At 43.8% G+C, this 16,639-nt stretch overlaps 1 protein-coding gene across 1 annotated transcript; it reads left to right on the top strand.

Annotated features, from left to right (window-relative positions):
- Positions 1 to 791: 791 nt before the first annotated feature.
- usp21 (ubiquitin specific peptidase 21) lies at positions 792 to 16,428 on the top strand (the record flags this gene model as incomplete). Its single annotated transcript, XM_079522187.1, has 12 exons — positions 792 to 953; positions 4,517 to 4,573; positions 4,705 to 4,822; positions 6,930 to 7,044; positions 8,033 to 8,152; positions 9,066 to 9,130; positions 9,348 to 9,538; positions 10,187 to 10,265; positions 11,240 to 11,347; positions 12,101 to 12,215; positions 14,321 to 15,105; positions 15,480 to 16,428. The coding sequence occupies 11 exons, from the start codon at positions 792 to 794 to the stop codon at positions 14,415 to 14,417; spliced, it is 1,227 nt and encodes a 408-aa protein (XP_079378313.1). The 3' UTR covers positions 14,418 to 15,105; positions 15,480 to 16,428.
- Between the last annotated feature and the right edge of the window lie 211 nt (positions 16,429 to 16,639).

Below are 16,639 nucleotides of genomic sequence, written 5' to 3'. Positions count from 1 at the left end.
CTGACACAGAGTCCAGACTGTGGCAGTCCTTCTACCACCTGACACAGAGTCCAGACTGTGGCAGTCCTTCTACCACCTGACACAGAGTCCAGACTGTGGCAGTCCTTCTACCACCTGACACAGAGTCCAGACTGTGGCAGTCCTTCTACCACCTGACACAGAGTCCAGACTGTGGCAGTCCTTCTACCACCTGACACAGAGTCCAGACTGTGGCAGTCCTTCTACCACCTGACACAGAGTCCAGACTGTGGCAGTCCTTCTACCACCTGACACAGAGTCCAGACTGTGGCAGTCCTTCTACCACCTGACACAGAGTCCAGACTGTGGCAGTCCTTCTACCACCTGACACAGAGTCCAGACTGTGGCAGTCCTTCTACCACCTGACACAGAGTCCAGACTGTGGCAGTCCTTCTACCACCTGACACAGAGTCCAGACTGTGGCAGTCCTTCTACCACCTGACACAGAGTCCAGACTGTGGCAGTCCTTCTACCACCTGACACAGAGTCCAGACTGTGGCAGTCCTTTTACCACCTGACATAGAGTCCATACCACCAGACTGTTAGTCCTACAACTACCTGACATAGAGTCCAGACTGTTAGTCCTACAACTACCTGACATAGAGTCCAGACTGTTAGTCCTACAAATACCTGACATAGAGTCCAGACTGTTCAGTTCTACTACCTGACATAGGGTCTAGAGTGTGGCAGTCCTACTACCACCTAACATAGGGTCCATACTGTTAGTCCTACCATCTGACATAGGGTCCGGACCGAGCGCTAACAGAGCCATCATGCCCGGAGCCACCAGTGACGTGAACGTGGACCAGGGCTCGTGCCAGGCCCTGTGTCGGACACTGGTGTCCCAGAACGGCCTCCAGAGGGAGACGGCCGACATCTCCCAGTCCGTCCTCTACACGTCCCTCATGGGCCTGCTGCTGGTTGCCGACAAAGAGGTGTGTGTGTGTGGTGGGGTGCACCTCACAATCCCCTCTAGAGGTCGACCTAGTCCTAAGACAGCTATCTCTTTTCTGTCCATTGATTTTTTTTCTTTTTGACCTGAGGCCGATTCTACAAACGCCCTCCAAATCAGTAGTTCTCACGCTTTCCTTCAAGATTTGTCAAAAAGAGAAAAGAAAAATAGCAGATAAATGATAAAACGCTTAAATCTAAAGTGAATCGTGACAGATGTTTTCCTCGTTGTAATAGGTTAAAACCTTGAGTAATGTGATGACTGTGACACTAATGAACAGTGGTAATAGCGGTGCAACCTGCAAGGAGGGTTTAGCTCGAGAGGTTGAGATGTGCGCTGTTCACTTCTGGCCGATGTTGACAATATTGTAGTGGTTTTGGGGGTTATTGGGGATGCTGACTCCATTTCTGACATTTACACATTTCGAAACCAGAAATAGCCATATTTAAACTCCTGGTGGGGTCATTTTGGTTTGATTCATAGGATTTATAGGACACTGAATCCATTGGATTACAAAGATTACTTACAGTAGGCTATTTATTTGAAATAAATAGAACATTTACGAACACATGTATCCACACAGAACATGCATTTAAATTCTGAATATTCACTTTTAATAATTAGCTTTCATTAGGTCTATGGGCTGGCAGCTCTGGCTGGCAAGTAGACTAGTATAAACACAGTCTGTCACAGTCAGTGATGCCTGCTTGCAGGCAGTGTTGGGTCAGCTACATGTAGCTTAACTTGCCCAACACTGGTCTTAATTATTTATTTGATGGGTTTTTCCCAGTAATAATTGAGGCTTGAATACCTGCACGTATAGTGGAGTAAGCATTAATGAATTAATTAATTAATAGGCCTATTAATATGATTCATTGTTTTGCAGTGTTGTGTCAGCTACAACCTGCCCAACACTGCAGATAACAATGAATCATAGCTAATAATAGGCCTATCAATTAACTTTAATAGACCTATTGCTTACTCCACAATACGTGCAGGTATTCAAGCCTCAATTCTTACTGGTAAACCCCCCCCCAAAAAAATAATAATAATTAAAACCAATGTTGGGTAAGCTAAGCTACATGTAGCTGACCCAACACTGCTTGCAGGTAGCTGCCAGACTGCTGCTACACTGCAGTCTAGCTGGGCTGACACTGTCACTAGCTCTGGTCCAGGCGTTTGTGTCCGAGCATAGGCATGGTGACGCCCCGCCTGCCTGTGATTGGCCTACCGACACTGCCTGTCTTGACTGTCCTGGTTACTCCGTGGTGGAAAATGATACAAGTAGTATGGTATGATACAAGAGAACGCTAACTTGTACGTATTTTTGTAGAAGAGGCAAACTAATATTGTTTATTCCGTTTGCTTTGATGGAATAATTGATTGAACATGCAGCCTAGCTCTGGTCCATAGCTCCTCTAATGCGTTGCATTTACCTCACTTCTCTGTAGTGTAAACTGAAAATGCAACGTGCTTTTTCCTGCTCTCTGTGATCAGAGGCCAGGGATTGGTCAAAATGAGAGTAATGAGATTTTTCTTTAGAAGAATCAATACGTGATTGGTTAGTTTGTCTTGTGTTACTACAAGACACATGGTCTGTGTTAATACGAAGCGAAAGGAGAGACAGTGGCAGATGGATGGAACGTTATGGATGGATCCCAATCCCACGAATAAAAAGAGGGAAGGTTTGATTGATTGATTGATTGAAGAATTTATTAACAGTTAACAGCAGAATTACAGTACATTTCAAGCACAAACTCAATACAAAGGCTGTTAACTGTGAGTGGACGACCCAATTAAGCATTACACTTGTTTCCAATAGGGTCCACCATGTTCAAATCATCAAAACATTTAGAGACGTACAAATAGACACTTCTATAGACAGAACAGGAATTCATCATAAAGGAGGTAAAAAGGGAAAAGAAACATATAGGCTACAGTGAGGGGAAAAACAGGGGTGGGCGGTGGGGGGGATTCACGTTCAGCTCCGTTCAGGTGGAGCTGAAACTGAAAGGGAGAGGGGAAAGAACAAAAAGGCCCCTGAGGAGGAGGAGGCAAAATGTTATACGGTAAACTAACTGAAAACTGTTCAGAGCCCCAGCCCACACACGCACGTGTGCACGCGACGTTCACAATGGATACCTCTGAATTGTGTGTGAAGTAATTATAGCGGCTCAGCACACGTGCATATACTACTGTACACACTTCTTCAACACACGTGTTTAGGCACTTGTCACAGTACTACTAATAGGATGACGATAGAGGTTGGCCTCCTTTATAGCTTCCATGGCTATATAACGAGATAAGTAGGCTAAATCTGTCCTAGCATTTCTGCATGTTGTGTGTACACACACACGCGCGCACGCAACGCACACACACACACACACACACACACACACACACACACACACACACATACACAGGTGAGGAAGGACAGGCAGAATTACATTGTACAGGAACGGGTCAGATGAAAGTGTCAAAAAGGCATACAGTAGTACTGTCTGTACTAGCAGAAAAACAGAAACAGAAGTCAAACATGGCAAATTAATTGATTCGTTTTAGAGCAATGAAGTCTTCAACGTTTTATAGGCAAACCCTTGCCTTGGCTGAGCTAGAGAGATGAAGCAGGGACCCTGGCCTCTGACCACTACATAATTATATTATAACTTTTTTTCCATTTATTTCAAGCTCACAATGACGCTTGGAGCTTGGAGATCAGCTAGCCGATTTTTTGCGATTGTTCCCTTCAAAAAGGGATGCTATGGGTTCAAATGGTTAATGTGTAAAAAAAATCACACCTTTGTGAAGTGAGGGGCGCTAATATATTAAAGTCTAGGTGATGTAATGGTGATGTAAAACAAACGGTACAAACACAAACATTACACGCCATTAACAATAAAGAGACAATATGACGTAAATGACACATGACGTACATTTTCCCGTCATTGTCAATGGCGTTTACAAAACAAACATTGAACTAAAGACAAACATTAAACCTGCGTATAGGAGGGGCTAGCGCCCCTCAAAAACAAAAAAGAGTAAAGTGCCTATCACAGAAAGATTTTGCGGTCCCCCTGTAACTCTAAGGACCCCCAGTTCAAGACCCCTGTTGTAGAGCAGGGGTTCTCAACGTTTTTGGCCGGGGACCCCCGGAAATGCTTTGGCAATGTCTCGGGACCCCCGCCCCGCCCCCTCCCAACCCCCAATATAAATTGACTGCTACAATAACCTTAAACCATTTTGGGCGGGAACCCCTTTTGGTGTTTTAAGCATTGTTATAATTTAGCTATTGAAAAATAGCAGATCTACAAGCTCATAGCGCGCCACCGAGTGGCGCGCTACAAGCTTGTAGGTCTGCTATTTTTGAAAAATCGTGAAAATAAAATTTTATTTATTTATTTTGAAAATAATTTGGGGACCCCCTAAAATAATTTGGCGACCCCCCGAGGGGTCGCGACCCACGGGTTGAGAACCCCTGTTGTAGAGGTCCAAAGGGTGAAATAAATACATGGGTTCATATCTTTCCTGTCTTCTCTACCTTTACAGAAAGAGCAGCTCAACTTAGGAAATGGAAGAGTTGGCCTTAGAAATATTGGAAACACGGTAAGTCTTTGTGGGGGGGGGGTGGCTCAACAAGACATGCCCTTTTGGGATGTTCACAAAATAGCGCCGGTTTGGTTTGCCTTTTATTACGTGCATTTACACTTATGCTCTTTTCCTTGTGCCTGTCTTAGTGTTTCCTGAATGCAGTCGTCCAGTGTTTATCTCACACACAAGGCTTACGAGACTACTGTCTCCTCAAGTCCTACAGGCAGGAGAGATACTCCAAAGAGGACGCAAAGCTCATGGAAGGTACGTGCAGTGGTGGAAAGTAATTAAGTGCATTTACTTAAGTACTGTGCTTGAGTAGAATGTTGAGGTATTTGTTGCGACCGAAGGTCGCAGTTAACTATGGAATCGAGCATTTCCTGTCAGTTAGTGTGTCGGGACTCGGGCACCATATATGGTGCCCAGATCTCGTGACATCATGTGACATCGTCAGGGATGGAGATGTGGAGACCCTGATGTCATAGTAAATGCGACCTGCTGTCGCAGTTAAGCCCATATATGGAGATCCCTGATGTCATCACTATTGGCCAGCAACTCTACATCTGACCTCAAACCTCAAACCCTTAGATCTCCATATATGGATATATTTCAGAACCTGTTCTGACATTCCATATGTTGATCCTTCCCCATCCATCCTTCCTCTTCGAATGTCTCCCTTTTGACTTATACCTGTCCATTAAAGCTTCAAACTCTAGACGGGCCCGCCCCAAAGTTATTAGTGCAGCCGCACCCGGAAGCTAAACTATTCTCAACAGGCCCGAAAATTAAGGCCCGGCCCTACCCTGTAACCTTAGATCTCCATATACTGTATGTATGGAGCTGACCTGTTCTGGCATTCCACATGTTGATCTGACCTCATCAAACCCTGTACACTCAAGACATGCTCCTTATATGGGCAGTACAGAATTCATTCCATGTTGATCTGACCCCCCATGCCAAAGCGCCAGCGCTAGCCCAGCAGTCTGCCATCAACGAGGCGGATGCGTGCATGTGTGCTTCTCGCCCTCAGGCGTCTCACTAGTACTTTACTTGAGTATGTTCAATTTCAAATACTTTTACTTATAGTGCCTTACAGTAAGCAAGGACAACACATGGTGTTGGCGGCGGTGGCTCAGGGGTAGAGTGGCTGGATGGTAACCGCAAGGTTGCCTGTTCGAACCCGGGCTCCCCCAGAGTTAGTGTCGAAGTGTCCTTGAGCAAGACACTGAACCCCAAATTGCTCCCGATGTGCTGGCTAGTGCCTTGCATGGTTTCTTCCACCATCGGTGTATGAATGTGTGTACTGTGAATGGGTGAATTGATGCACAATCTATGTAAAGCGCCTTGGATAAAGGCGCTATATAAATGCACCATTTACCATTTAATACATAAAATGTATAGAAATAGTCATCTAGGATCATAAGTAAACTCATGTTTAACTTTTGTATGCCTTCAAATCTGTCAATCTAAACTAAAAACGGAGATGCTATCCCTGCAGCTCATAGCATGATTGGCTAGCTGAATAGCCTATAGGTCTATATATGTGTACAAAACGCACACATGCATGGGTAGTTCTGTCCACCCTCTGCGAGTCTGCATGTAAACAGCAGTGTTGGCCATACAAGCAGTCATTTAGTAGCCTATGCATATGTTTATTATCGTAATAACCCGTCACTTCTCGAAGGCAACAGTAGCCTACTACAGACAATAACAAACCCGCCTCTATAGCTACACTTCCGTCTCTTTGATTGACAAGCTAAAGAACCAATGAGGGTGCTCTACAGAGCCTTTACCCCACACCCGCACCCCTCTTCTCTATCGACTGATTAAATCCGTCTGTGAACGACCAAACATGTCGGGTTTCTCACAATCCTATTCCTCATCGATAACGTCCAGATTATCTATTGACATCCTGCCGACAGGCAAGATACGGCAGAAATCCGTCCCGACCCAAAATCGTGAAGGAATCTGAATCTGTTACCTTAAGAGCCTAACAGTAGAATATCTGTACAATGAAACTATGGTCAGTATAGAGTGCTATGTCTACATAAAATGCTTCTACTCCACTACATCTCAGATACAAAATATTGTACTTTTACATATTTTGTACTTGTTTCAGAGTATCTCTACGTGTATTGATATACTTTACTTAAGTAACAAATGTGAGTCATTTTTCCATCACTGGGTAGGTGCATGTGCCTCTAGAGTCTAGACCCATGCCAGATTTAGTGTTATTAATGCTCTTCTCCCCTCCCCAGTCCCCTCTCCTCCCCTCCCCAGTCCCCTCTCCTCCCCTCCCCTCCCCTCCCTTGCTGCGTCAGTTACTTTTTCTCCCCCAGACATAATAATGTCGTTGCGTTCCTGTGTGCAGCCTTCTCTCAGGTGCTGGCAGGCCTTTGGGATGTGAACGGTGAAGACACAGTGGTCAACCCTCGACATTTCTACACTACCTTCAAAGAAGCAGTGCCTTGTTTCAGTGGCTACAGGTTGGAATAAAGATATACTATGCTTGACCTCTTGGGCAGGGCTGTGGGGCATTACCCGATGACAGTATATAGCTGTGCAAATGCAACCTGTATGTAATCAATTGTACTTTAATTCAGTTATTTATTTATAGTTATATATTTCATCAACCAAACAAGTTTAGATTAGTCTTTAGTCTTGTTGCCCAAATATAGAGGGTATGCACGTGACATCATCATCATACCCGGAAGTTATGCGTGAATGTCTACTGAGTGGCAAAAAACATCTTTCTGGCCTTGACAGCCCATACACCCAAACAGAAATGTCCTATCTGTTTTGCATTAAACGGTGTTAAACAACGTTAAACTCACTTTGCCACTCGATTTGCCACTCACTTTATGCATGCGCATACCCTCTATATTGTCTGTGTGGCATTTGGTCCGTACTATCAAACATTTCTGTGGAAAATATTAGAACACTCTAAAAACAAATGGTGCTAAATGGCACTAAAACCGGTTCTTTGGCTCGTAATCATCAACAAGACGCTTTTGGTGTACTGTATATGAGTATATCGTCTATAACTCTATATTGTCATGTGGAAAACTCATGTCCAAAACGGTTCTACTTAAAAAAAATAGCAAAAAAGTTGCAGTTTTGTTGTGTGACGCTGTAGTATGATCAAGCAGGGCATTGCACCCCCTTCTGCATCCCAACTGGGTGGATGCATCCTCAATAACAAATATAGCCTAATTGTAACCACATTGAAGGCATCAAACATGCACAAATGTACTTTACCAAAGTATACAAAGGATATGTTTTAATTTCATGCTTTTACTTCATGAAAAATCCTATTAAAAATACAGTATAATGATGTATAATACATCCATTAAACTACCATCCATTAACATTTTTCTTCTGGAGAAGTTAATATAATACTTGTGCCTAATAGGTTCATAATAGAGGTACATTATATAATGATGTTGTCAGAGGTAACATGTGTGTTCTCCCCAGTCAGCAGGATGCTCAGGAGTTCCTCAGGTTCCTACTGGACAGGCTGCACACCGAGATCAACCGACGACCGTACGTCAGACGGCCCGCCATAGAGAAAGAACAGAAACATGCCAAAATTAGGTCAGCATTTCAAATGCTTATTCATTTAATAATGATATGTTTTGTTGCATTCTAAAAGTAGAATAGACTGCACACTGCCACACTGGTGATGCTTAAAATGCTCCCCTGAAGTTTTATCGTTCGTCAACGTTTCGATCGTATTCCATCTTCATCAGGCCATATACGTATATGTCCACTCTTTCTGATATTTGTCTCCACCAGCCGAAGGCATGACGAGAGTATGTTTTGCACTCCATCCGTCCGTCCGTCCGTGTGTCCGTCCGTCCGTGTGTCCGTCTGTGGACAGCTAATCTCTGGCACCGTTGGCTTGATCGCAGCCACACTGCACACACACTCCCTGGATGCCAGATCTGAACCTCTGCCCCAAACATCACGCAAATTGGTACACAGTCTCTAGCCACTAAACAAAACGGGTCTTTCAGATTTTTCTAAGATTGCTAAGATTGGCTTCCAAAGTTTTCAGGTGTGGCCTGTTTTGTACAAAATGCCGCAAATCATCAACACAGTGTCCGATTGCGGTGAAACTGTGCACGCATATTCCCACTAGGCTGAGGCAGAAATGCCACTTGACATTTTTCAAATCAGCAGAGTCGCGTCCATAATTTCACCGATCTGCATAAAACTTTGTATGCACACTCCCTACAGCCCAAGGAAAAACGTCTGGCCTGCATTTTTCAATTCTGCTTTTTCTAGCGCCACCATTTATGTGCAACACTTTTTTATATTAGTCCTTCAGATTTTATCCAAATATCAATCCTGGTGGAGACCTGTGCCCCGAGGGGCACTTCTTCTAGTTCTGTTTGTCTTGCACCTGGGCCACGGACGTGCGTGCACTATACCTTCTTGTTCCATTCTATAGCCTTCCGTGCTACGCAGTATGACTTATTGACACCTTCCTCTCTGACTCTCTCAGGATTGCAGAAGAGGCCTCGGCGATGTGGAAGAGGCACCTGGAGAGGGACGACAGCAAAATAGTCGGTGAGGATTGAAGGAGGAGAGGGCGTTCGTCCTAGTACTGATTTCATGTCTCGTCTCAAAAACACATCGTTGCTGTCGGCATGATACCTCCTCTTATTTATCACCATATTCTAACTTTTGGTGTTTTTTTTGCATTTGAATTCTGAAAAGACGGCACGTCATTTTAGTCTTTTCATTCTTGCTATCAATCAGTATTTTTTCGTCTCCTCTCCATCAGACGTGTTCTCGGGCCAGCTGCGCAGCTCGCTGCACTGCTCCGTGTGTTCGCACTACTCCACCACGTTCGATGTGTTCTGTGACCTGTCGCTGCCCCTGCCCAAGAAGGGCTCGGCGGGGTCGGGGGTCACGCTCAGGGACTGCCTGGACCTGTTCTCTCAGGAGGAGAAGCTGGACAAGGAGAATTCACCCGTGAGTATGGAGAATGCAGAGAGAGATGTGGTAGACCTATTCATCCTCATCACACACACAAGTGGCCGAATATTGGCACGGAATGTTGGTGCGACAACAGCTGTATAATTATATACAAAAAGACAATTCTGGATTTCTTTCAGCAAATACAACAAAAACATTCAAAATGGAAGTTATGAAAAGAAAAAGATAAAAGACTACAAAAAAATTCTACTTCAGTCTTCAGATTATAGGTCATTCTTTCCATGAGACATATTTTCTTCTAAAATATCCAGTGTTCCTCTCTAGGAGGATCTGTGAGAAGATGACTGTCTCAATGGAAGTGTAGAATAGGGTTAATTTACAGTTTGGTTAAAATAAAATAAATAACATGGAAATAATTCTGGAAATGCCACTTTTGCAATGTACATTTTTGTGTTCACTTAACAATTGGTGTGTGTGTGTGTGTGTGTGTGTGTGTGTGTGTGTGTGTGTGTGTGTGTGTGTGTGTGTGTGTGTGTGTGTGTGTGTGTGTGTGTGTGTGTGTGTGTGTGTGTGTGTGTGTGTGTGTGTGTGTGTGTGTGTGTGTGTGTGTGTGTGTGTGTGTGTTGCGTGCGTGCGTGCGTGCGTGCGTGCGTGCGTGCGTGCGTGCGTGCGTGCGTGCGTCAGATGTGTGAGAGGTGTAGGAGGCGAACACAGTGCACCAAGAGACTGTCCATACAGAGGTTTCCTCAGGTCATCGTTATCCGTATCCTTCTCAACCAGTGGTTAGAAAAAGTACTCATGTGTTTTACGTAAGTAAAAGTATCAATGTCGCTATGTAGAAATACTTTACATTTCAAAATGTACTTAAATAAAAGTACAAAAATATTGGTTTCAAAATGTACTTAAATTAGAAAGTACAAGGTACTTGGCCTTCATCCAATCAGGATAGAGAGGGGCCTTCCACCAATCATGATCGAGCTGGGGCGGGCCTTGGTGTGTGTGCTGTTGGCCTGTCGCGTGTCCCAGAGAGGGAACAGCTGGCGTCGACACTTGATGCCAAGAGAATGGGCCACACCTGGGGCCAGCGGGAGAGGTTGGCTCAGCACCGGTATGCTTGGAACCGTGTGGGTCTTGAAGTGGGGCCCGGGGACCCCCAGGTGGCCTTGAAGGCATTCTAGAGAGTCCTCAGGTTAATAGTTAGACATCACAATCAATTTAACCACTTTGGCACTATTATATACTCCGGCTATAAAAAAAATTAGACGATCAACAAGGTGCGTTGTGAGCTTGTAGATCTGCTATTTTTGAGAAATCTTGAAAGATTAGTTTGAAAAGATTTTGAATAATTTAGAAACTTTTATATTATTAATAACGTGTTCCTTCTGCGTGCTACGTCCGGCCGGGGAAACTCCCCCCTGTCAGGTGAAAAGAAGCAGCTTGGACTCCTCATGCATAGAAGAAGCATGAGGTTAGTCCGCTGCCCCCCCCAGGTTGGCAGAGTAAGTGTAGCGCCCAGGATGTACAGTACATTAGGTAATTGACACTGGGTGAAAAAATGAGTTGCAAAATCATGGGATAAAAAAATAATAGACAAAAAAACAAAGTGATGATAATGATGATATTGATGATGGTTGAACATCATACTCACATACAGATGAAGTGATGATAATGATGATATTGATGACGGTTGAACGTCATAATCACATACAGATGAAGCCTTAACAGTCCCATCATCAGATCTGAACCGTTTCTCCATGTCGCGCTGGTCCATCAGTAAAAGCACGGTGTGCGTGTCCTTCCCTCTCACCAGCCTGGACCTGGGCCCTTACGGACCCGTGGACTGTGGTAAACATTATTTTTCCTTCATCTCCAAGTATTTCATATACTTTACTGCAGGGGTTTTCAACCAAGTGGTCCGGGGACCGCCAGTGGTTCCGTGGACCACCAGTGGTCCTTGAGGGGGTTCTAGTTGGTCCCCAGCTAAAATGGACCCTTATTAGATCTTTAACCCATTTAGGCCTGACGTCGAAATTTAAAAAAAAATCTTCTAAATCATGACAATTTTCCGAAAGATTTGAGGCACATTTTAACGATTTTTCAAAAATAGCAGACCTACAAGCTCGTAGCGCGCCACTCGGTGGCGCGCTATGAGCTTGTAGATCTGCTATTTTTCAATAGCTAAATTATAACATAATGTTTAAAACACCAAAAGGGGTTCCCGCCCAAAATGGGTTAAGAGCCCAAATGGACCTGTACGGGTCCATTTGGTTTCATTTTACGCTCTCAAGAGTTAAATTATTATTAAACATCTGTATTACCGTTCCATAATTTACAAGAAGTCTACACAATTAGAGAATGTAGAAGAATTGTTGATAACGTTTGCCTGTTATCTCGCCTATTGGTACCAACATCAATACAGCTCGGAAATGTTGACAAAACCTTATCCAACGATAACACAAAACACAATATTCTTTTGTCCGTGGCTCAAATGCCAAATAAATAAATGGCCTTGACATGAAAAAGGTTGAAAACCACTGATTTACTGTATTTGTTTATTTACGGGACAGTGGCACTCACTGGGTCCATTTCCCCTCCCAGGCCCCATCCTGTATGACCTGTACGCCATATGCAACCACTCTGGGACGGTGAACCAGGGTCACTACACGGCCTTCTGTCTGGAGGACGATGGCTGGTGCTTCTATAATGACTCCAGGTGAGACCTTTGGCTCTGATTTTGTTTTTTTGTCGAGCTCTGGTTCATATCGTTCGAAGGAGTTCTTCTTAACGCAATAGATGGGTTTCTTGTTTACAAGCATTGAGACTACACGCGCAGGTGCCGGTTTCATGTAATCGATTCCCAACAGACCCCCAAACCTGTTGTTTTGGGGAGCGCTGGTTTTAGTTCAGTGAACCTCCTCTTGTGTGTTGGCTGGTGAGACGCAGAGACGCACCCTATAGAGCGTCGCAGTCCCGCCCCCTACCCTGGACCAGGAAATGATTCTCCGTTCATTTTCCTCATAGACATTTCAGAAAGTATTTATTTAAAGACGTTTACGCCACGGACAAAGCCAACTCGAGTCGTGACAAATCATGACAACAAACACAATTTTTTGGGCCGAACAAATAATTAGAAAGAAGAAAAAAACGGCAGGTTACAACACTTTTTTGTTGTTTTTCTTCTTTGTAATTATTTGTTTGGTCCAAAATATTGTTTGTGTTGTCATGAGTTGTCACGACTCGAGTTGGCTTTGTCCGCGGCGTAACCGTCTTTAAATAAATACTTTAAGAAATGTCTATGGGAAAAATGCATTGGGATTCATTTCCTGGTCCATGGTAGGGGGCGGGACTGCGACGCTCTATAGTGAGACATATATACTTCACCCCACTTGCGCACAGAGAACAGCTGACCTACAAGCTCACATTGCGTCGCGGATACGGCCGCTGTGAGCTTGGAGGTCTGTTGTTCTTGGCCGCTCTCTGTCACTGTGCGAACACCTTTGCACAGTGAAGTCTAAATTAGGTTTGAGGGGATTCAGCTGCGTGATCAAGCAGCGGTGATAGGAAGCGCTCCCTCTGGACGTGGAGTTTCGGGGGACAAACGCTTTGAGAATCGCTAGTATTGTTTACACACAGGTTGACACAACATAAACCAAGGTATATATTTCAAGAGCGATAGATCACAGTAAACATCCACACTAAACCTTCTTCTTCCACACTGGGAGGAAAACAGCATCTGAAAGTTTGATGGGATGCATTTTTGCTTAGAGTATATATGAATAGAGACGGCACCCGAGTTCTCCTCCCATCCACTTGCATTAAGTTGCTCAAAAGCGCATGAGGCGATTTCACTGTGCATTCTGGGTAGAAACAGAGTGCATTCTGGGATGGATTGGGCCCAAACACATGAACGCGCTGCCACTGACTATCATTAGTCAACGGACCAGCGCGTTCATGTGTTTGGGCCCACGCTGCAATATCAAATTCGGCCACTATGTCCATTTCGCCTCAGGGTTTCATCCGGGTGCCGTCTCTATTCATACATACTCTTTTTTGTCAGTGCTGGGACCACTTAGATTGCACCTAATGAGCCATCGGTTTATTTTGCCTCCGACCTGCACGTGCATACAGGTTCTTATCAGTGTGACGTTGTCTGGAAATGCGTCTATGGGACTTTCGATCCCTTGCGCATGGACCACAGGTTGCGCACCCTCTCGTCTTTAGTATGATGATGATTTTATGAAGTTGAAAGCGTACTTTCCTTAGTGGGAGCACTCTGCTAAATAATCCACCAGATGGAAGAAATGTTTTAGTTACTCCCCAGTGCCCTCTACAGGTCAGTTTTGAATAGAACGTCTGCTCTGTGAGACACGGAATTCTGGATTAGCCGTTTTCTTACCGAATTCTGTATATATCCATTAACCACAGATAGAGACGGGGAAAATAAACTCTATATATATTGTACATAATGTCGGAACTGTGTTCACAGAGAATTGTCCCAAATGGGCTTCCGTCATAGCCTGACACTCAATTTTCATTTCGTTTAATTTAATCGCCAGAACATATTTTTTGAAAGGGTGTGGCTAGCGATTCAGGGCTGGGGCCAGGCTACTTCCGTCTAAGACGAGCGGCCGATAAACTCCTCCTCCCTGCTCAGAGCTACATCGTGGTAGAGAAAGGCTTTTTAAAAAAAAATGGTACCAGTGGTTAATGGATATATTAACATCAGATTATAATTCTCCTTGAACTGTATACCCCTCTCCACCCTCTCTCTCTCTGCATCACTGTCCCCCCCAACCTCCCTCCTGGTCCCTACAACAGTGTGACTGCGGTCTCAGAGAATGAACTCTACACCAGCCAGGCCTACGTGCTCTTCTACCAGCGCAGCAACAGCACGACCACCGCCACCAGGAAATAAACCACCTCATGCTGAACTGGACTACAATGTGACATCATCACCTCCTCCTCCTCCAAGCAGCCAATCCCAACAGCTTCTCCTTCAGTGTACACATCCAATAGGCACAGTTTACGCTGTAGCTGTGGCGTTTCTGTGGGCCGATACTTCACTGGGTGACTTAAGCATTCTGCAGCTCTGTCCAGCTTTTCGTTTTCCTCGCCCTTCCCGTTTGTAATGCGGGAGCTGGCGAAAACTTCCGGGAACTCAGATTAACCTTTACGGGAACAATGAAGTCTCTAAGCGGAATAATGGGATGCATGGACATCTTTTTAATGGAGGGAGCCACAAAGTTGACAATGCCTTTTGGAGTGTCTCCGAGAGTTTTGTGATCAGTATTTTTTATTACATTTTCTGGCATACAAACAAATACCAAAGCGGTTCCGAGCAGCATTAAGGGAAAGGCCATGTCGTACAGTACGTTGAAGGACAATAGCGTTCCTATCAAAGACTGCATCATAATTTGTACTTCCCTGTCTACAGTAAACCATCAATAAATGCATATAGATTAAAATATAGGAATACACCCCGGAAACCAACTGAACAAACTAACAAAAAGAGGAAATGTTGACACTGTTAAAGAAGACGTAGCCCTGAAAAGACTAAGAGCTTGTGGCCCAATCCCTTGCCACATACATCAGGGGTTCTCAACGTTTTTGGCTGGGGACCCCCGGAAATGCTTTGGCAATGTCTCGGGACCCCCGCCCCTCCCCCTCCCGACCCCCAATATAAATTGACTGCTACAATAACCTTAAACCATTTTGGGCGGGAACCCCTTTTGGTGTTTTAAGCATTGTTATAATTTAGCTATTGAAAAATAGCAGATCTACAAGCTCATAGCGCGCCACCGAGTGGCTTTTATTTATTGTAGGTCTGCTATTTATTGTAGGTCTGCTATTTTTGAAAAAACGTGATTTTTTTTTTTTTTTTAAATAATTTGGGGACCCCCTCAAATAATTTGGCGACCCCCCCGAGGGGTCGCGACCCACGGGTTGAGAACCCCTGACATACATGATGCAAGGCGAGGCAAGTTTATTTGTATAGCACATTTCAAGAAGGGAATTCAAAGTGCATTGCATGCTTGATAACAATAGACAATTAACATGGCAGGCAACAAGGCTGGGCGATATTACTTTAAAAGGATATCCCAATTATGTCAAACCTCTGCCTCGATTATGATTAATGTACGATTATAAAACAAAGTGAAAATACTGGATCTAGAAGCTCTGTAGACTAACCTACATGAGCTCGGTTAAGTCGGTTCTAAATATTAGTTTTGATATTCTTGTAAGATTAGTTCATTCATATTTGGTTAATAATTGGTTAATTGTTTACCTGAAATTGCACCTGAAATTCATGGAGAAAGAAGAACTCTAGCCTGATGGTTCAAATAGCAATCGCAAATGTCTAAGTAATTATTGATTAAGACTAATATTGAAACGTGTTCCTTCTACGTGCTACGTCAAACCGTGCTACGTCCAACCGTCAGGTGTAAGGGAGCGACGTGGACACTCATGCATGATTCAAGGAAGCATGAGTTCAAGTCTTTTGCTCTCCCCAGGTTGGCAGAGGGTGTGCAGAGCCCAGGATCACATTAGATAACTGACACAGGGGTGAAAAATGGGTTACAAAATCGTGGGATAAAAAAAAAGACTAATATTGACATTGTGGAAATCATTTTGCACATTTGTTTTTTTTCCTATTATTATTTATTTAACTATACCTTTTCTTTTTCATTCCATCCATTCTTTGTTGAGGCCCAAAACCAAAATGCACAGGTTTTTTTTCTCCTATTTAAGTATTTTATTTTCATATTTATATTTTGATAATCTTAGTGAATGGTGTTTCACAAAAACCTTAATCGTAATAATTTGTGTATATGCAAATAAATACAATTTGTGAATTTACAGTAGGCCTATTGTGAGCCAGTGTTGTGAGTGAAATGGTCAATAAAGACAATCCTTCATGAAGAATAGTTAAATATTCATGAAGCCTCATTTCACTGGTAAGAATGAATTTGCTGGTACTGTACATATCCCAAAAGGAAACGTTGATATCTATTCTTAAGCGTTTTACCATATAAAAGAATCATAAAGGTCCACCAGTCATAATGAACTGATATCTACATTTTCAGTGGTCATACAGTTGGAGGCCATCGATATTGTCCTTTTATTTTTGCTGAGGTT

The sequence above is a fragment of the Electrona antarctica genome (genome assembly GCF_951216825.1).
Source record: "Electrona antarctica genome assembly, chromosome: 2".
NCBI classification, from domain to species: Eukaryota; Metazoa; Chordata; class Actinopteri; order Myctophiformes; family Myctophidae; genus Electrona; species Electrona antarctica.
This window is presented reverse-complemented; position numbering and strand designations above follow the sequence as displayed.